Genomic DNA, 21,639 nt, shown 5'->3' on the forward strand with positions numbered 1-21,639 from the left:
ACGCCAGAATCCTTCCCGCCAGGGTTCTTTAGCATGAATGTGAACAACACTGCAAAATTTAGCAAAATTGATTCAAGAGGTTGCCTCAATCGTACTCTATATAATTTTTAATAATATAGGTAGTGTTGTTATGCATATTTCATGAGTCACATGAAAAGTAAAAGTGATGGTAACAACAAACTCATTGCCGCATGCGGCTTGATTAATGATGGAGATGCATTTTACTTTCTCATGGAACGCGCACAATTGTGCATTTAGATGTACTGATTTCCCCCACCTCACATTTACCCCACGAGTAATTTAGCTGTGAGAAGACGCGAAGTAGAGAAGCCGCGTCTACCTGTTAGTATTACCTGACCCTTGACTTCCCCATCAAACACGAATTTTGGCAGTTACGTTACTCTAAAAGCTCTAAAAGACTTCCTGTAGCGGGTAATGTGCTCAATACATACACATACATATATTTTATAATTACATAGAATAGCTTTTTAAATAATTATGTATATGTGGTGTATGCGCATAAACATGGCACGTAAGCACACCTATTTACATTATGCTCAAAAATTTTCTGGTTGAGCAAAAAATGAGAATTTATTAAGGTAAAATTCAATAGACTCTCACTCTGGCGACTTAAACTGAAGTCAGGTGATTTTATTAGAATTAGATTAAATATTGCAGGCAAACATATTAAAGTTAATTCAAATAAGCATAAATTTTAGTTATGAAGCTGGGTCATGATTTTAACAGCTAATAACTTTTGATTGAATTGATATTACTGAAAATTTCTGACACCAAAAGATGCATAAATTAAAAAAAGTTTTATTAACTTTTAAAAACTAAAGGATAACTTAACAATTATAGCCGATATTTTAATCCGATCCAAAGCTATAAGCGGTTAAAATCATGACCTAACTTTCTGACTACCCTGTGATTTATTTTTAATTATAAGAAATCGTGTTAAAAACAGATTGAAAAGAATAAAAGTTTTTTTTATCTATTTGTTTAATATATTTGAGTCTTACTTTGAAACATCCGCACAGGATATTCCTATTAGCATCAGCATAATGCACAAACTAATTAATATCTGAAAAAGATTTAAAAAAAAATACTGATATTGCTTTACAGAACTTCAAGCTACTCTTAACCCTTTCGCGTCCATTAAGTCATGTGCTCTGTTCAGAGGGTTCTAAAAATCTTCGATTATTCAGAGTCTTATAATACTTGTGAACCATTTAATTAAAGTTCAATTTTAACAAAGTTATTAAAACAAACTATCCTAATTCAGGGAGCTTTGAAATTTGTTCTGAGATTTCAACGATTTCTGGGATTTTTTGGTCGCAGAAGACGACCAAAAATCAGCAAAGACTTTAAGAACTTTATTATTTATTCAAAATTTCAATTAGGTTCATTTTTCAAATTGCACATCGTACACTTAAGAACTATGAAAGAGTAAGAAATTTCAAATATCAATAATTATAATGTTTCACTTTACGGCTGGTTGTGCAAAAAATGAAAATTCGCTATTTTTTAGAATTCTTTAAAACATTCCCTATAGTTGTATCCTCATAAAATTCACAAAACTAATTTTAATACTTAGAGCAACTTAGAGGAATCTTCTCATTTCACTTGCTTTTATTTACCTCAAATTTCATCTTTTGAGAGTTTATCCGTAATTTTGTTCAACACCTGTTCACGGAGTTTACTTGTAAAACACACTGAAGACACCCATCATGCCAAAAAGCCTTTTATAGTAAAACATCGTGTCGGAAATCAGTGATGATCACAAATTCTTTTCTTTGCTTCCAAAAATTACCATTCAAACGAAGCCAAAGGAGAGCAGAAAGCTTACGTGCTTGAACTTCCAAAGGCAGGGCACTTCCGAACGGAATGTTGTGAGAGTCAATTAAATGGGCATATAGTATGTATTTTGCAATCTTTTGTACACCTCTGGGTTGACATCCGTTGACAATAATCACGTACCGTCTGCTTCCGAATACCAAGTGCAATTGGAACATCTTTTGTAACAAAAAATGCTTTAATTCGCCAAGTAGTTAGGTATGTGATTTTGAAGCAACTACGCTGCTGAATAATTAATGAGATTATTCAAACAAAAAAAACACTCTTTAAATTTTCTGCACACATTGTACATTTATTTTGTAAAGTTATTGTAACATAATAAAAAATCAAAACTCATAACTATACATAAAATTTCAGTATTAATTTAATGAGAAAATCAATTTTTGAATAAAGTCATGGATATGCTACATATTTTTTTTTAGGTACATAATGCATTTTATGTGGAAAGTGAGATAAGAGATACATTCAGTCTTCCGGTAGTAGATTTATTAGAGATTACTCCATTAGGTATCTAAAATTCATTTTGAAATTGTATGTCAAAGCTTGCACAAATGTTAGGCGTGATTTATTTATTTTTTCATCAAGATCAGCATAACTTTATTGTTTTTTCCATTCAATCTACTGATTATGACACTTTTTTTTCGATAAAGGATTCTTTCCAATATACATATGTATGGTAGTGTTTTGTATATATACAACATAGTTCTGAGTGAAGGTAAAAACTTAAAATTATCCAATGATACAAAAAACACTCTTGTATGTAATACTTGTTTTATGAAAAACAAAGAGAGATTCTTTTATTCAAATGACATTAAATTCACCGGAAGTTGCTTCTCAACATCTTGCCTTGAGATTCGATTTAGCGAATCAAGCCACAGTGCTGTGAATTTTGGTGAGCTTGTGCGAAATTTGTAGATTGTACTCGTAGCCACATTAACTAGTTGGAACGTATTAGCTTGCTGAATATTTTCAACTTGCTCAACACACCAGCCATCCAAAGGACATACTTTGCATGGTTCTTGTTTAAAATCGCTCCTCTCGTTACTGAATTCAAAATAATTTCACGAAAAAATTTACGAAATTAGTTAAAGAATTAAATATTTTCAAAAAAAAAATGTATTAGATAACTTACCCTTTAAAAGATTTCGGTGGAAAGTAAACAAGGGAATTAGCCCAGATTTGCAACCAATACCGCTGCCAAGAAGCCACAGCAGGTTTCCTTCCGTCCTTCAGTACAGTCTTACGACGGATGCAACCCTGGAATTCCAGAGATTCATGTGTGGTATCACTATCCATGTCGAATGTACCAAAAACCCCATCTGAACTGCCCGTTGATATTGCATCTGGAAGTGCCTTATCCTCCAGTACTGAATCATCCAAAAGATGCCTCGATAGATGAGAATACGAAGGTGCGTCGAGAGATTCAGAACAGGAATTTGTCATCGGAGTCACACCTATTTGGCATGTTTTACTGAAGATGCTGCCAAAGAAATATAAGAAAAAATTGCTACAATTTTCTTTGCTTTTATATGAGATTTTTGAAACTAATATTTAGAAAGTTTCTAAGTTTATACTTATTAGGAAAAAAAGATTTAGTTAGGTAGGTACCTAAATTTTAATATCTATTACTTAAATAGGGGAACTACATATTTTTGGGTATTTTTGTTACGTTTTTTATTGAAATATCTGTATACTATTTCTTTTCTTAATTATATACTCAATCGGGGATAATATTAATAAACCATTTTCATCCTATTAATAAATCTTAATTTTAAAAAAATTGTTCTGTTTTTTTTTCTTTTGCAAAAAATCAACTGATCCAATTTCTATATGAAAATTTCTCAAAGTCATCTTTAAAGAACAAAGAAAATTTAGAAATTCAATTTGTTCAAATTGAATTAATTTTTTTTAGATAAATCACGAAAAAACATAACTTCGAGATTATCTCATAAAATGCATACATAAGCTTAAATCCATAAGCTTAATCCATATGTTGATGAACTAAAATTCCTCGAAAGATTTATTTTAATCGGTTAAAAATCCGTTAATCAGGTTAACCACTTAAAAATCAAAGGGACGTTTTCAAAAAAAAAAAAGATTTTTGGCCAAAAAAGTCTTGTTTAAGCAAAGAGGCTCCAAAAAATGTTTTACCTTATTCCATCTGATTATCTTAACCTGCTGGATTCCTTACCGTCCGTTTTGACCGTTTTTGAGGCTTTCATAAACCCCTAATCTTTGAATTTTAATGAAATTCTTAGACTTATAGAGTGCAGTCTTAAACTTCACACCTTTCCTTAATATTCATCCTATACCTTAAACAACTCTAGAAGTTAACAAGATAGGATAAAAAGAGTAAAAATAAAAGAACAAATTGTTCTTGAAACTCAAAAACTGTTCAAAGACACAGTGACAAAATTATAATGATTTGATCAAAAACAAATCGAAAATAAAAATCGGCGTGAAAAAAAATGAAAACTCAACCAAAAGAAAAATGTTACAACGAAAGAAATGAACATTGATTCGATGAAAGGACATCAAAGACACTCACCGACACTTGCATGAGTTTGTTGGAAGAGTTTTGGCCACAGAAAACCCCGAACAAGCACATTCTTGTTGATGAAAATTCCGTGGTAAACTCGTACTACGACATCTACAAACATTTTCGTCACAATTTTTCCTCTCAGTTTAAATCGCACGAAGTTACAATATATAGTACAGACATAGTTTGTTTTGATGGGTATACAGAGGATGTTTATAATGGATTTAAGGCAATAAGACATTAAATGAAAATGGTGTAACGAATGGTAATAAAATAAAACTTTTATGAGGAAGGTAAGTCGGATGAAGATGGTCGAAATTAAATAATCGTAAATAATAAATATTAAATCATGAATGATTTAATCATAGAAAATATTGCAAGCAAAAGAAGCAAAGGTAATTTTAAAGGTTAAGTAATAACAAAAACAAAATTGAATAGAAGTTAAGCAATTCACTCACTTTGTTCCAAGACTCCGACTTTTCCTATGACCCGGAACGAATTTTGCCGTTGAAGAAGCCGCACTAGAAGATCTCGTGGCAGAGACAGATTTAGCCGGAGAGAGATTTAACGAAGCAATAGCCACAGAATCCACACTGTGTGTCCTTTGCTCCTTTGATGGTATACAACAAGATGAAGAACTAGGCACAGATGATGATGGCTCCAATTTGAGGGATTTTCTAAAAACAAATTTATTGATTGAAAATTCAGTCAAATATTCCCCTTAAGTATGTCCTTAATCACTTACTTGTATTGATCTTCCTCAAAAATATTCTGGAGCTCCTCAATGAATCTCACACTTTGTAGGTACTTTTGAACATGTGTCATGACAGGGATGTGCCCATAGTCTGAGCCTTGATAATTCGAGATTACCCTCAAGATATTATTCATCTGAGTCTTGCGTTGTTCAGGCTCCAAACCACTGCCCTTATGCGGGAAAGCCAGATCAATGTAGATGAGATCGGTGAGAAAGAGTCCTATATATGGGATACATGGTACTCGCAGACTTTCAGAGTATTCCCTCAAATTAGCCCAATTATTGCGATCATTGAAAATATCGGCAAGTCGATCAAAAGTCTGCTTTTCCTTGCGACTGAGGCATGCCCAAGTCTTAACTAGTCGGTAAATGCTAGCACTTTGCAGAGCAGACACAATGGCAAATAGGGAATGCAGATTATTGAGTTCAAGCAACTTCTTTGCCACACGAATAAAGTGTCCAATGAGTTCAGCACGGATTTTGGGTGTTGCACCATTGAGAATTTCCTGAACAGTCCAGAAGCTTGTGTGATTGAAGCGCTTTGTAAATGCCACGATATTCGGCGTCACAGTGATCTTGTTCTTTTTCGTCCACGCACAACTCGTTAGCTCATCCGGTTGAATGGCAGCAAAAATCGGAAAGTCCAAAAGAGTTATTTGGCTAGCAATGTCTTCTGGTGATAGCCGAAGAGCGCTCATTGTTTGTGTATCAAATTCTTGAATTGTTGAATTCGTTGGTAGACTGTTGGACTTTTTCGACGTAATGAGGCTACAATGCACAGAAAAGCAAAGATTGAATGATTTTCCTGAATTGTAAAATATTAAGTTAAACGGGATTGAAACTTTTAATGTTCTCATCTTTATTACTTTAAGACTTTATCTACAATTTACTGCAATTTTCAAACATTTTCTGAAGGATTCTTTTAGAGGGAAATTTCTATTTTTCATTTGGGCGAAGAAGTAACTACTCACTCACCCATGATTAATGTAGCCATACTCGTGTCCACCAGAACTACCAAGAGTGGTATTACTGCATCCCAATGAGAGCTTCTTCACCCGTGGATCCCTCGATAGAGTATGATGTTTTATTTGAGAGTAATCTGTAAACTTTTTATCCGTAGATCCAGAGCTTCCAATTAGTGGTAGAGCTGGTCCACTATGGGATGACAAGTCACTAGAAGGTGATTCGTCGCGAGTGTTTAGAAACATCTGTTCCTCAGTGATCTGAATAAGCAATAAAGAAGAAACTTTAATTAGGAGTTGAATTTTTAATAAATTCAAAATAATTTTCAACTTATAACCAAATATTGTTATAACTCAATTCATCAGCAGTACTCAACTATATCAACCTTGTCGTACTTTCAACCGTTTTGCCCACATTGAGCTGCTCAAAATATAGATGGAATTTTCTCAGTTTTAATTACATAAAATTATGTGAATCATGACCCCAAATTGTACCCACTTGCACAGAAATATTTCACTAATTGCTTCACTTCGCACCAATCATGATGGTCATTATTAATTATTTCATTTTTCTTTTCTTTTTTTATATTTTTGTTTTCTAACTTTCAAAATCTTAAAATGTGGCATAAAAAGATCTAAAATATTGAAAGGATTAGATTTAGCAAAGAGAATTTTAACTTATAATTGACTGTAATTGTAATTGATTGGCGAGTTCTATTAGAAGATGCAGACTCGAGTTTCTTCTTAGAAAACACAGTGAATTAGTCAATAAAACTACAAGGTTAAGTATAGAACAGAAATTGCGACTTTTTGTTCTCTAAAAACCCTATTTTGCTTTATTGATCGTCAATGAATAAAGCTAGAGATTTCTGATATTTTAGGACGTTATATTGTCTCATAAGACCTTTAATTTGGGCCTAAATTAAATAAAATCGATCAAAGAAAACAGAGGATATCGTTTTAAACACCTTGAAATTACAAGACATTTTTAAATGGCTAAAACTTCTAAACAACGACATAAAATACTTTATAATGGAGGAAACAGAACGTGCAAAAATCAAGGGGTTGTTACTCAACTCATCAACCGCACAAGTTGATTTTGCAATAAATGAAATTACTGAATTTGCCATCGTTAAATTACGCATTTTGAAATTTTCAGATTGAATAAATAATAACACAAAATCTCTGTAAGGTCAGGCACCCACCATTCATAGGAGGGTTAATAAAGTATATCATACATCCTTACAAACAAACACGTGGCTTTATGCTGTGTGAATATGTATCACACATGCTTTAAGTTTTTACTATACCGCACAGGCCGCACATTTTTATCGAATGATTATTTATTTCTTTCTAAACAATACAGGGTGGCGGATCAATAGAGTCACGAAAGTTTTGCTTATAACTTTTGATAAAATTAAGATTTATTTTATTTTCACAGTCAAATGATTAGCGAGTTTCTTAGACATTTGAGCAGTTTAACTATTTTTCGTTATAGTAATTCTTAATTTCTTAATTTCTTATAAAAAATTTTCAAGGTGTCCTCCGCCTCTTTCAATGCTTTCTTGAAAGAACTCTTGAACTCTTGGACTCTTCAGGGGTTAAATTTTGAATCTCGTGAATTATGTTTCTTGTGTAGCTTATTATCGTATAATCGATATTTCCTGTATCCCTAGAGAAAGAAATCCAGTGAGGAGAAATCTGGCGATCTGGCTGGTCACAAAACATCTCCCTGTCAGGAAATCAGACGACCGGGGAATTTATTCTTAAAAATTTGAAGTTTCCTTGACAGCGTAGAAATTTCAAAAATATCTTAATTCAATCAAAAGTTGTAAGCCTTTTAGTTTCGTAACTAGTATATTGATACGCCACCATGAATAAACATAATGACAAACCTCTGCAAAATGAAGACTATCCGATGAAAAATCATGGGGGATCTCTGAGTATCTCATCATCTTAATGCCACTTGATTCACACTTTTCTCATAATCCGGATAATTTACAGATGGATAAAGCTCGTCTTCCGCTTCTACCAACACCGTGAGATTTCATAAAGACTCTGGAAACAAGGGAAACAATAAATTAAGATTAAAAGATTGATTATTAAGTGAAATATTTAACTTTTGTTTAACCCTGTGACGTCCACGTGAAACATAAAAATAATTATTTTTAATCAACTCTCATTGTTAATGCTATGTAATTGTCAGTTTTTTTTTATCAATCAATGGGGCGGCTACTTCATACAATTAATCTTCAAGTGTGTCAATAACAGGAAAAGGGGTGGAAAATGCGTTTCAAACTATATGAAAAATAAAATACCTATATGTGTTATGCCAATAGCTACATACATACATTAATGTTTTCATACATAACGAAGAGAAGAAAAGCCTTCTATTCTGAGGCTAAAATAGTGACTGAAATGGCTTAGCGGAAGTTCGTATAGTGAAAATTTTTTATGCTTTCTAGACTTGGTTTTTCTTCAATAGTGGTAGAGATTTTTTTGTAATGAAGGAAACGCAAAGTTTTTTCCTACATATTCGATTTGATAGCAGATACTTTTACATAGAAGCATAGACGATTTATTTATTTTTTTTACAAATGGGATTATTTGACACTACGTACATACATACTTGGACTAGACACCATTCATCTGTTTTTTTTTACTTTAAGTGAAGCTCATGATATAGCCTTTCACTCTGTACAATATTCTATAGTTTTGCATTAAAAAGAATAAAAAAGAAGTAGAAGGAATATTTTAAAAACGTTATAAAACTTAAATATTAAAAAAGTACGGAAATAAAGAGAATCAAGGATCAACTTATAAAAAATCTATTTTAGTGAAGATATAAGCTAAAGGTATTAAATTTAACAAATCTATATTTTAAACATAATTAAAATAGAGTTTTTTACCTCTTTGGAACTGAGCACAATCGTTAATTTTAGGAAAAATCACATCTTTTCTACCACGAATCGTAAACAGTGCACCATAATGAAAATTTTCCGTCAATCGACATTCACATGTCAAGGGGTGTGTGCATTGAAGTTGATTCTTCTGATTCTTCTTGTTCATTACAGAATCATTTTTTTAAAAATTATTTTTTTATTTTTTTAAAAATTATTTTTTTATTATTTTTTAAATTATTTTTTAATTTTTTTTAAAATTAATTTTTCGAAATATTTTTTTTTTAATTATTTTTTAATATTTTTTTATCTTTTTTAATATATTTTTTATTTTTTTTTTATTATTGTTTTTTATTTTCTTATTTTTTCCAGTACAAGGTTTAAAAAATCAAATATCCCATTATTTAAAGTTTTATCAGGTAAAAACGATTTTCATATTGAAGCCACATAACGGGAGGGGGTGGAATTCCATATAGGTAGTGATTACAACTCTTAATGACCCACTCTACCTCCATAACGAATAATAAGAAGATCGGCCGAGCCGTTTCGAAGGAGTTCCTATACAACAAACAAACAAGCAAACAAAACAAACAGACATTCTTTTATCAAATTCATTGAGCAATCCACAAAAAAAAGCTTTAAAACAGTTGCAACTATCCTTTTTTTTTTCAAATTACCTACAATACATTTTTTTTTTTGGCTAGACTAGTCGGAAAATCAATTAGGTCTTAATTCTTGCATATCAATGAAAACTTAATAATGAAAGTAAATAATTCCTCTTCATGAGACAAAACTCATACCTCAACAGGTTCCGCTTTTCTTGAGGTAAGGAACCTTTCTGGAAATTCGGCCGTTGAGTTTCGCAATGATCAGCCGTTTCCGGACTGTTCGATCAGTAACAGAGATATCCTGGTCTTGTTGAATGCTTCGGGAGGATGCAAAAGGATCATTTCGTGATGCTCTACAGATGCGGCTGTCTGTGCGTCGTGTGGTAGCTGCTTTCCTCCCTCGCTTACCTTACGAGTTATCTTTGGTACACCATGCTACGAGAACAGCCCGTCAATCGAGAAATCTCAGAGATAACCTTCTTTGCCCCGTAGAAGGCCAAAATCTGGCCCTTCTGGATATCTATGCAATGCTTATTACGGCCCATTTGAGTTTTATAAAAATAATAAAATGTTCCACGCACATTCATCATCCCTCAAAATCTGTCCCTCCCCCAAAAAGATGATCCACTCATCTTGGTATCTTTTGAAAGTTTCAATAAAAATAAATAAATAGGGGTGAACAAATCACCCCCTTTTCAATTTATACACCATAAATAGATTCAAGCCAAAATTGTATTCATGCAAAAATCCTATGTTGCTATATGAGGCATGTAAGGATTTGGGAATTATAGGGGGATGAAGTGGAGGCACCCCTTATCGATCCCGGCTTCTAATCCTGTTTTGATTGGGAGCTCATTTCTATTTATATAACATAAAATACAGAAGCACACCGCAGCCTCTCAATTTGCACAGGCGCCAGGATGTCTCCGATGGCAGGCAGAACGCGTGCTCTCGTTCTGTTGTAGGTAAAGGGAGCATTCTATCCTTGTCAAATTTAGGATATAGGGGAAGCTGAGCAAGTATTTGTCCTCAATGAAGCAGCACGAGATCTTAGTCGGAGCACATAACTTGTCCTTGCTTTAATGGCCACCTGTTACGTTCGCGTATGAGCCCAGGAAAAAAAGTTCTGCAAGCAGTTCTGTTGCATTTTATCTCATTCAGTGATTCTCATACAATTCCAATATTTGAGTATAATTCATTTATGAGAAAAAGTTCTGCATTTAATTTGGATTTTAAGAGTTAGTGAAGGTGGTGTATGTGCTGAAAAGAAAATTTTTCGGGATTTTTTTTGCTTAAAGCAAAAAATTCTTTCTTTAAACTTAACGTGTGTAACTAATATTCATCATAGTGGAGCCTAGACGTAAAATGTCTGCAATTTGCTTCGTGTGCAACCTGCCCATTATGAGCCACCAAGTTGGTCTCGTGTGGCAGGGTGGCAATGGTTGGGATGATTTTATGAGGGAACAGGTCAGTGCACATATCAAATTGCTTTGCCCTTTCCCATGAGGAGAAGACCCACCCACATTCACTTTCACTCCTTTTCTAGCTGGAAGAATCTACGGTGCGCCAGAGATTGGGTGGACGACGCGACTCAGCAGCTCAAATTTCATCCCCCAACACACCACCCATTTCTAGTGAGTTGCTTCCCCATCCCCTATTTAATTTTACTCTCCATTTTCTTCCTTTAAAAAATATAGATATGTTGGAATAGACTCATAATTTTTTTTAATGCTACAAGGATGTAGCTAATACTTAAAAATATATAGGTACCTAATATCTACAAAGATAATGGTGATAATAATATTCTATTGCATAATGTAAGTTGAGAGAGTAGCAGGGATGTTTTCTCGGATATCACCTTACTTTCAAAAGCCATTTTGAATTCAACGTCCATTTTTTTAAATTCCCTCTGTTAAAACAATAAGCATTGAAATTTCGGCAACTCCCTCAGTAACCTTCGACCATCAGCTTCAATGCAATTCTAAACGGCATGACCGACCTCAATGAAATTTGTTTCTAAGATTGCTGAGATTAGGGTATTTATTCAAACTGCTTTAATTCCCCCTGAGTCCCTCAACCCTTCTCAAGCTTGTTGATGTATGTCCGATATAACTTCTTTACATTTTTGACTAATTGGCGAAAAATTAGTTTTTTGATTTACGAAATGATTTAACTCTCCCAGGGGCTGAGAGGCTGTACTACATTTCTTATAGCCACCCAGTGTAAAATAATACACCCCCCTAATCTATTATAGCATCCCCTATCTTACCGCATATGCACATAATCATAAAACATAAACATATAAATTACCCGCAAAAAATTTCCGGATGAGCGACAATTACGTATTTCTTGAGGTCAAAGTTCAATCATAGCATTATATATAAAACATACATATATATGTACATAAGCATAAGCAATACATAAAACATAATTTACATAAATTAAATGAAAAACAAAGCATAAGATTTAATAATTAATTTTTTACTTTCAAGTCGCAGAAAAATCATTTTTACGAAAACAATTCTATTCAATTTTTTCAAAAGAATTTTTTTCTCTAAAAGCTCTGTTTCTTGATGCGGGGGAGGTTGTTTCATGGTTATTTCAGTGTTATGAATGAAACAAAGCTCTCTCTCGCACACACACAATGATATGTCCGCACGCACACATTTTCACTAAAAGCAACTCACAAAATAAATCAGGTGTACCGCGCCGTCGTCGCTCTTCCATTGCCCAATTGACGGATATCCTGAGGGAGTGGAGTGGTTCGAGTTGCAAGAAAAACGCAAAAAATACCCTCAATCGACGGGAGACGCTTGCTGACTTGGCCAGGAGTTTCCCCTGGAATCGCACAAGTAGCATTGATATTCAAGGAGTGCAACCATCATCATCAGGTGGTTACAAGAGACGCGAATCCAGCGCAGAAGTCAGCAGGAGCGGACGTTCAAGGTGAGTCTTTTTCAACACAAACATGATTATATATAATAACAGATATATTTTCACGTGCTTTCAGAATATTTTATTATTTGCCTGTTAATAGGATTAATTTCTGGTGTTGAATTGAAATCGTAATATTATTTACCAATTATGTTCATGAATTAGCTATATTTATTTCTTTTTTTTTTTTTGAGTTTGATCTTAATTAAATTATTATTGACCCTGATCCTTGTAAAACTATTTTTTGTTGATTAGTTTCAAAATTCAAGAATATAACGGAAACAACTTTATAAAAGTTTTTTAAATTAAAATTTTAAGTCTTACAAAGTTCTATCATAAATACTAAAATATCTAAAATACCCTACAACGTTTAAAATTTTCAGGATCATTTCTTTGGGGGCTAAAAAAATTTATTAACTGTTATCAGGGAACAAAAGGTCCCAATTTTTTAATTTATAGGTGTCCTTAAATGTTCTCAAAATATTAAATTATAATTTATATTAACACCTATCCAAAGCTAGGCTCTAGGTATTTATGGTAGCTCTTCGACATTATTTAGAACCAATATATAGCCATTGTTATTAATCCATTCATTGAATTTCTCTAAAAGGATCTTCTACTCTATCAGTATTCATATAGATCATAAAACTTTACGTCACAAAGCCTTCACCTTGTGGTATACCAATTTCCGTAATTAGCGGAAGCGTTGTCAATGGCTTTAAGAGTGTACATTATAATAATTAAAATATTGCTGATAAAAATAATAAGAAAAAAATATCCTTTTGTGTTTTTCCAAAATACGTAAATTGAGCAATTTAACCATGAGAAAGTTTCTTTCTCAAAAATTCCTAATCATCCTTATACCTACATATAGTATATCAACAATTCACTAATAAAAAGCTGCAATATATGCCATACATTTCCCACATTCTTGAGCTTTCTCAAGTTCTCGCGCAGATGCAGAAAGAAAGTTCAATGTGGGAGGACCAATGCGTGGGGTGGAAAACAGTTTGCAGGCACAATACGCGTCCTACTTGTTGGTCTCCTGAAAGTCGGGCATGAATGGGTGTAGAGAGTGAGTGCGTGGGTGAATGATGGTTTGGCATTATGGCGCCTAATGGTGCGTGAGGTTTTCAAGGAAAAAAAATTATTCTTATGTTTCATTCATTCTAATATTTTTTTCTCCCATATAGGCAAGATTCTCGGCAGTATTCTCACACATCCGATTTGGTGAAACTCTGGAATAAGCGTGAGTGCCAAACTGAACGTGAGCGAGATGTGACAGAAGTGCGTGATTCACGTCGTGGCTCTGGCGATAGCCTTCGCAGTTGTCGCCACGTCCAGGCACCTACGAAGTCCCTGGCTAGTATGAGACGTCGGAAGGAGTCTGGAGTTGGATTTGAAATGACAACAAGTGTTGCTACAGGACCTGAGCCTGAAATTACTGCCTCAAATAATCTTGTGGACAGTTCGTGCCAAGCTTTACCTCCACCAGTTGTTTCTGTTACACAATCCATCACACCACCTGCAACTAGCCCAACAACCCTCAAATCACTTAAGGTGAGAGAAAAAGAGCTTTATTCTTAAACTTTCTTTTGGAAAAATACTTTATTTAATTAATTTATGCTATATAGGTTCGTCGAGATTCACAATCTCAAACTCAAAGCGGACGTGTGTATAGGCGTGAATCCAAGTCTAGCCCTGACATGGTACCAAAGATGCAGCGTCTTCAGCGCCAAGCCACAACCTACGATGAGCCACCAGGCACAAGTCGTCGTGATAGTCAGCCAACACTGACGACAGATGGTGAAGAACGTCGCGCACGTCGAGATAGCCTCAGCCCAGATTCTGTTACAACAGCTCACCGCAGTCGTCGTGATTCACGAACCCATCTTTCCCCAGATAGAAATCGTGAACATGACAGTGATATAAATCGTCGTTGCCGTGAAAAGATTCGTCGACAATCCTCATCAACAGCTCGCATGTCGCGTTCACCAGACTCAAGTAGTTGTTGCTCCTCACGCGATCCCAGTCCCAGCCAATGCCCACCGACGTATATTGTCGCATCAGAACCTAGCGTTCGGCCGTCTATTCGGCGCCAATCTACCACAGAAGAAATCCTAATTGCTCGCGGTTTTAGGAGACAGAGCACTACAGACGAGATGATACGATGCCGTAATTTTAGGCGGCAAAGTTCCCAAAGTGATGATGTGTGTCGTTATCGTGGTCGTCGTGATTCAAGCGTCCAAATCATAGATGGGACAATTGGAACGATGACCGTTGAAACCACCAGCACGGTTTTTGATAGCAGCACACAAACGGACCCTTCACCACAGTATGAAAATAATCATTACCACGAAGAGTGTCTAAGGTGAGCTTTAATTCATATTTGATGATCGGAAATTATGTTTTCAGTATCCCTTCAAGCTTGGGTGTTTGGGTGCTTTAATACTTCATAAAAAATTATGGAGTTGAAGTTTTTCTTTAATATCATCAAAAGTTAGAATAAAAATGTCAACCGTTAGGAAAGACCCGTCAAATATTATATTGTACAAAAAAGCGTCAGACGTTAAAATGAACGTTAAAAATGTTTTTTTAAAAATCTTTAATCGCTAAACAAATAATAAAAGGTTAAAGCCTAAAAAAGAATCGTCAAAATGTTAGAATAAAAACGTCTAACGTTAGAAAAATATGAGAGAGTTTGTTGACTTTGATGATGTAGGGGAAAATACACGAGATTTGATTTGTTTAAAAGTCCCTGCTTTTAATCCAAACAACCTTTCGAAGACGTTTGCCTCCTTCTTCAGGTATTGATTACTGTGGGTTGTTTCGGAGGGTGTTTTATCAAATAGTTTTTATAAATTATTTTCAACGTCTTTAAAAATATTTTTCAAAAAATCTAAAGCATCTTGAATAGTCTTCTGACCACGCCTTGCATTCCTTGGCTTTAATAATTCTCTATTGACTGACTCTGACTTATGTAATGCACAATAATTTCTATCTAAAAAAAAAAGAAAGATTCTAGAAAATCTCATTTTTTCCGATAACTAGTACCTTCATTAATTTGATCATTTATGCTACAATTTAAATACAATTCGATCACATAATCTTTAATTTCTTTTTAGATGCAACTCCTGTGGAATTAATTTGACCGGTCCAAATCAGAAGCGTGCTCGTCGTTTTAAAAATCACATCTTGTGTGATCTCCACTTTGCTGATGTCGCCCTAATGGAGTGTTCTGACTTCATGCAGCAACTACGAAGCTTTAAACCACAATCTCTGGGATGTGCCGTAGCTAGGCGCAAAAGTTCCACAACACTCATATTCCCACTACCACCACAAGCTTGTTCAGATGAATTCTGTGAGGAATACCCACATAATTTGATTCCAACCCCGGGATATTGGATTGAGTGCTCACGTCAGAAGATTTCCACGGCTGGACAAGGATGGAATGATAGTGGCTCTGAGAATGACAATGAATCCGAAACGCGGGATAGGTGCACAGATCTGTGTGAAGATGATGAAGATTCCGATACGGCAACAAAGAAGAAGACAACAATTGAGGAACTTTGGGAACAACAGCAAGGCTTTGAGCTGACTTCTGTTGAGCAGGAAACATACGAGAAGCATTTTTATGGAACTGAGCATTGGAATTACTTCACAAATGACGAAGATCTCGGTCCGGTAATTCTTTCAATTAAGCAGGAAACGCTGAATGGACGTGATCAGTTTCGTATATTGGTTCGAGCTATATCCTATACAGTTCACGGATTAATTCCAGCATCGTGTGTTTTTGCAGACAGGTTAATCAATTAATATTTTACTATTAAAGTATGATTAAATAATGATTTTTCTCTAATCAGGTACAACCGTGAAGAAGTTGTTAGATCCCTCGGAAAGGAGGTAAACCTAAATCCTCCACTAACACTTGGTCAACTGCAGGATACACCCGAAGAACTCCTAAAACTCGATCAAGTATTCATAAAATCAGAACTAAAAGTCGGGGTGATCTACATAAAAGAAAATCAGTATACGGAAGAAGAAATTCTGGAGAACAATGATACTTCTCCGATGTTTGATGAATTTCTCCAACTTCTTGGTGACAAAGTTCGCCTTAAAGGTTTCGATAAGTACAAAGGAGGTCTGGACACAGTTCATGATCTTACAGGTTTGACTTTAAAGAGATTCCTTCCTTAAAATTTTCGATTTTCTATTTTTTGTTATATTAATTTTCTTCTATCTTAGGACTCTATTCCGTTCACACAAACTGGCGTGGCATAGAAATTATGTTTCATGTCTCCACAATGCTGCCATATGAAAGACATGATGTTCAGAAGTTACAACGTAAAAGGCATATTGGGAATGATATTGTTTGCGTAGTATTTTTAGAAGCAGATAATACCCTATTTTCGCCAGCTTGCATTAAATCACATTTTTTGCATACTTTTATACTGGTTTGTATTGAATTTAATTTAATTTTAAGTTTTGTATTTAATTATTTTTTAAGTTATAAATCTTTTAAAAAATATTTTTTATAGGTTCGTGTCTCTGCGAGGATCAAGAGAAAACCAACGAGATACGAAGTTTCTGTTGTAACCAGAGATGAAGTTGGAGCCTACAAACCATATTTATGGGAACAATCCGTCTTTGTACGTGATCAAATGTTCAGGTATGATCAATATAAATTAATAATTTTCCTTCTTTTTACGTATTTTATAAATTCCTTTAAATCCTCCGCTACAATTCATAAAATTCCTTTCAGAGAATGGATTTTGACTAAAATTGTGAATGGAGAACGAGCATCGTACTCAGCCCCTAAATTCGCACGAATGCAGGAGCGTACGCGTTCCCAAATGCTAGAAGACATCGTGGCTAATCTTGCAAATCACGCAGAAACTGGTCAAATACCCAAACCCTACCGTCGTGGCTCATGGAGACCGATCGGTGAGGAATTATGCAAAGTAACTTGCTGTGTGCAATTCAATGTTCGCCATAGTATGTACTGCATAATTTAACTACTCTCTCTGCTTTCCATCCTTTCATTTTCACTCCTCCTTTAAGTATCTCTTTATATATAATACAGATAAAATTGCACACGCCTTAATAAGTTACCTTCCTTGAGCATTTTCTTCTTTTCTGTGTTTCCTCACATGGTTATTGTTCTGATTCTCACTATATCTAATGTAATCTCTTTTAGTATGTCCTCATACTTCTTTTCACCTCTATCCCTAAGCTCTTTTATTTGACTTTGCAGCAGCCTCAATCATCTGGAGAGAATGGTCTGCCTATTTTATCATTATAAACAAATTATTTTAGCTATTATACAGAGTTATGAAACATTGCAAACTCTATTTAGGTAGTTAAGGATTAAATAAAGGGTGAAATTCACTACTAAATTCGGCTTACATTTATTAAGTCAGAACCATGTCTTTAAAACAAGATCTAAGTTTTTTTTTTAACTAATAAGCTAGAGTTTTTCAGGTCAGGCTTTAGATTTAACCGGCCATATTTGAGTTTCTTAAATTTGGCTTAAGTTTTCTTAAGCTAGGCATAAGTTTTTGAATCAGCCTAATTTGCTGTAGGCTAAACTTTAGTCTTTTAAGCTAGATCTAAAGTTTCTTTTTAACTAGGAATAGTTTTTAGGCTGTTTGAGTTTTTTCAAAAAATGCATTCCGGTCTGATTCAGCCTGGCCTACAACTATAAAAGCCTGACCTTTAAAAATCAAAGAACTGCTTTAAAAAACTTAAAACCTAGCTTACAAAAATTATGCCTAGTTAAGGAAATAGGCTAAGCCGAATTTTATAGTGAATTTCACTCTATGTCTTGAAATACTCAATCCGATTTGGATGGATCAGAAATGATTTCTTTCATGCTTTTCTTATGCTTGTTCTTTAATTTATTAAGTACAAATTAATTTATTAAGTAAACCAACATATTGTTTTTTAAAACCAAGTTCGTTATTGGGCTTATTAATGATTTTAGTTTAAAAAAGAAAGAAAGATCAAATGAAAAAGAATTTGAAGAGAAGAAAATGCCTCACACGTTATAGCCTAAAAGCAGTCGAGAGAAGAATCACAATTCCCATGACGAATATTTGCAGTTTCTTTTTTTCTTTTTATTTCCCTTCAGGACACATGCGACCATCGTCTCCGCTATTGGATTCGGTACGAGATCAATTTGAGGATCACGATCAGTTAGCACAAGATTTTCAACGTGCATTCATAAATGCTGAGCCGCAAATACAAAATCCCCAACTCTTCGATGTTGCTTTCCTTGTTGGTCAATCCAAGCAGAAGGTGAAGCTTATCGGGGTCCGAGCAATTCTTGGTGTACGCAGTCGGGTGTTTCAGGAGATGCTCTACGGCATTCAAACGGGATTTGGATCACCGCAGGTACCAGTGGCGGAAATCCTGGCACGTCCTGTGCCAGCACTTGTGTCGCCACAGAACCAAAAGAAAAGTTCCAACTTCCTCCAAGTTCCCGATATGGAGGCACCACGACCAAAGAGTGTGCCATCGTCGCCGATGGTGAAGAGAGCTTTTTCACGTTTGGGCACAATCACAGGTTGGGGTCGTTCCATGAAGAAGCAAAATTCCCAACTCAATGCAGACGACAAGAAGAAATGGGCCTCAATTCAGGACTTTTCAAGTAAAATTTTATAAAAAAAAATTAATTTACTAAAAAAAATTATTCAAAAAAATATATTTTCCAGATGGAAAAGATGGTGGCAAAGAGAAGAATCCTTCACAGTTCCTCGTTCCTGGACTCTCTGTGTGTGCTGATGTGCAAAAAGTTGATCGAGCTAAGCTGGCACAAACGGAGTTCAATATCATCGAATTTGATTCAGAAACCTTCCGAGTCCTTCTTAATTATCTCCATACTGGAAGTTGTCCACTAACTTGCGTCACAATTCCGGGGCTTATTTGTGCTGCTGAGCATTATGATCTACCTGAATGTAAGTCCCAGCATAGATTTCCTTGGAAAGATCACTAATTTTAGTTTTTTTTTTTTTCAGTACTTCAAGCATGTTTCCATCATGCAAAACAATTCCTTCGCATTGAGTACGTGTGCTCAATGCTAATAAACTTGGAAAGTTACTACTGGCGCTACACTTCGGCCTCGGAATTGGTTAATATGATCCTTGCTTTTGTTGAAACGAAAGCCCATCAACTGTTTAAATTGGAAGAGTTTCTAAACCTCAGTGAGAGTATTGTGCAAATGATCATGGCTCGATCACTCGAGATTCAGGAGATTCGTAAATTTGAAGCTATGCTTGCATGGGCAAAGAATAAGGTAGATTTCCTTCTTTTTTTCTAAAGCATTTTCCAACATTTAATTTTGGATTACAGGTCAAGACTAAGGCAGTAACTTCAACAAATAATCACGGGAATAGTCGTTCGGAATTTCGAACGATTATGGATCGATTGACGAGAGATTTGAAGCTGCACAGAATTTCTCCGCAAGATCTCATAAAGATCGTACTGCCGTCTAAAGCCATCAAGAACGAGCGCATCCTCGAAACACTCATGTACCAGGCTAATTCAGGTATCTACCGCATACAGGATAGTTACCTGGAGGAATGCCAACAACGCCTCAAAAATCAAGATTCACGCTACAGTGAATGGAGCGAAAGCTTAGACTATGGCCTCTAAAAAAGCTTCCCAGTCAAAATATTTCTTTTTATTAATTTTTTAGCTTTTTTTTTCGAAAGCAAAATATCCAGAATTATTTTTTGAAGATTCCATAAAAAAAAGTGACAAAACGCACAAGAACTACTACAAATCTTATCTTGGCAATTGAATTAAGTCAGTTGTTAGTATTCCACGATTCAATTGAATTGCAGACCTGCAGCAAAGATGAGTTTTTCTTTGTGAAATTTTTTTTACTGTTTGTAAGAAATTTTCAAAGCCTAAATTCCAAATATTTAAAAAGTATCATATTCTATCATTAATTCTAGCTTTTGACGTTTCTTTTCTAACATTTAAACTCTTTATTTATTTTATTAGCTGTGTTTTTTTCTTTATTTTTTAAAAGCTTGATGCCTCTGAATATTTAGGGAAAGTTTAAGCCCCTAAAATGTTTTCTGATGGCAAATTATCAAGATTTCGATTCTCATAAAAATCTTTTCTCTTTTTTTTAACTGAAAATGTGTTGTAAGATTTTGACATAAGGGCGTTTTTAAATCATTATATTGTCGTTCTAAAAAAGAAAAACAAAGAATTTGTTTTTCAAGAAAATAATCCGCCAAAGATCTTTAAAGATGCCTAGAACAGTATTTTTTCTTCAAAAATCCGATTAAAGATAGAAATAAAATGTCAAAATCCTATAAGATTTTTCCCAGAATACCAAAAATTTTATAACTGACGAATTCTTAGAAAAAAGAAAAAGATTTTTGACTGAATCGGATTTAAATCTTAAAGATTTTTGGACTTACCTGTTGCTTGGTAACTTCACTTAAGTGGAATATTATTCATTGACTAATACTTTTGCCTTACTCAGTTTTGGTTAAGTTAATTAAACTTCCTTTGTGAGTAAATGTTGTCTTATTTCGATGTAATTGGAAAAGAAATAAAATGATTATGATCTCCTTGCAGCCACTTAAACTGCAATGATTAATCACATAAATGGATTACATGTTGAGTAAGATACCTATACGTATATATGTTTGGTATTATGTATTGTAAATCTAATAGACAAAATTGTTGCCCAAAAATTTAAACTCTGTTAAATTGTTTAAAAAAAAAACATTTTACTAAAACTACAATGATGTAGATTTATTTTGCTACAAGGACATTACAAAACCTAGCCCTTCAAACTTAAAACTTTTTAAGATTGAGAGAGAAAATGATGCTTTCTCTCATTTTTTCCCAAATAAAATGTTAAAGATCGTTTAAAGCTGAAACTACTAATTCCTGTTAAAATTTCAAATTTCTCAATGAAGAGAATTTTTTTCATTTAAAAATTCTGATCAAAAATCTAAAATTTATGTTGAATGTGTAGATGAAGTAAAAACAAAACACAAAAAAATGTTTAGCTCCAATGAGGAGAGTTGTGACTTAAAAAATTCTATAATTGTGTTAAAAA

General features: G+C 34.3%; 2 protein-coding genes across 3 annotated transcripts; one reads left to right on the forward strand and one right to left on the reverse strand.

Annotated features, from left to right (window-relative positions):
- Nucleotides 1–2,122: 2,122 nt before the first annotated feature.
- LOC129792597 (ras-specific guanine nucleotide-releasing factor RalGPS1) lies at nucleotides 2,123–9,134 on the reverse strand. Of its 2 annotated transcripts, XM_055831811.1 has the most exons (8): nucleotides 9,022–9,124; nucleotides 8,008–8,170; nucleotides 6,126–6,373; nucleotides 5,142–5,918; nucleotides 4,855–5,073; nucleotides 4,406–4,507; nucleotides 2,990–3,337; nucleotides 2,123–2,901 (listed from the first exon to the last, which is right to left on the reverse strand). In XM_055831811.1, exons 2-8 carry the CDS (start codon nucleotides 8,065–8,067, stop codon nucleotides 2,655–2,657), a joined length of 2,001 nt encoding a protein of 666 aa, XP_055687786.1. In that variant the 5' UTR covers nucleotides 8,068–8,170; nucleotides 9,022–9,124; the 3' UTR covers nucleotides 2,123–2,654. The 2 variants fall into 2 exon arrangements, with proteins under 2 accessions (XP_055687786.1, XP_055687787.1); XM_055831812.1 differs by lacking the exon at nucleotides 4,406–4,507 and having other exon boundaries at nucleotides 9,022–9,134.
- An 800-nt stretch (nucleotides 9,135–9,934) lies between these two features.
- Nucleotides 9,935–21,637, forward strand: LOC129792298 (uncharacterized). The gene is made up of 15 exons (XM_055831207.1): nucleotides 9,935–10,169; nucleotides 10,969–11,087; nucleotides 11,167–11,254; nucleotides 12,320–12,566; nucleotides 13,748–14,114; nucleotides 14,189–14,925; nucleotides 15,680–16,357; nucleotides 16,418–16,722; nucleotides 16,800–17,008; nucleotides 17,093–17,223; nucleotides 17,317–17,498; nucleotides 18,685–19,203; nucleotides 19,268–19,510; nucleotides 19,571–19,848; nucleotides 19,905–21,637. The coding sequence occupies exons 1-15, from the start codon at nucleotides 9,935–9,937 to the stop codon at nucleotides 20,205–20,207; spliced, it is 4,641 nt and encodes a 1,546-aa protein (XP_055687182.1). The 3' UTR covers nucleotides 20,208–21,637.
- The last annotated feature ends 2 nt before the right edge of the window (nucleotides 21,638–21,639 follow it).

Source organism: Lutzomyia longipalpis, chromosome 3 (genome assembly GCF_024334085.1).
Source record: "Lutzomyia longipalpis isolate SR_M1_2022 chromosome 3, ASM2433408v1".
In the NCBI taxonomy this organism is placed as follows: Eukaryota; Metazoa; Arthropoda; class Insecta; order Diptera; family Psychodidae; genus Lutzomyia; species Lutzomyia longipalpis.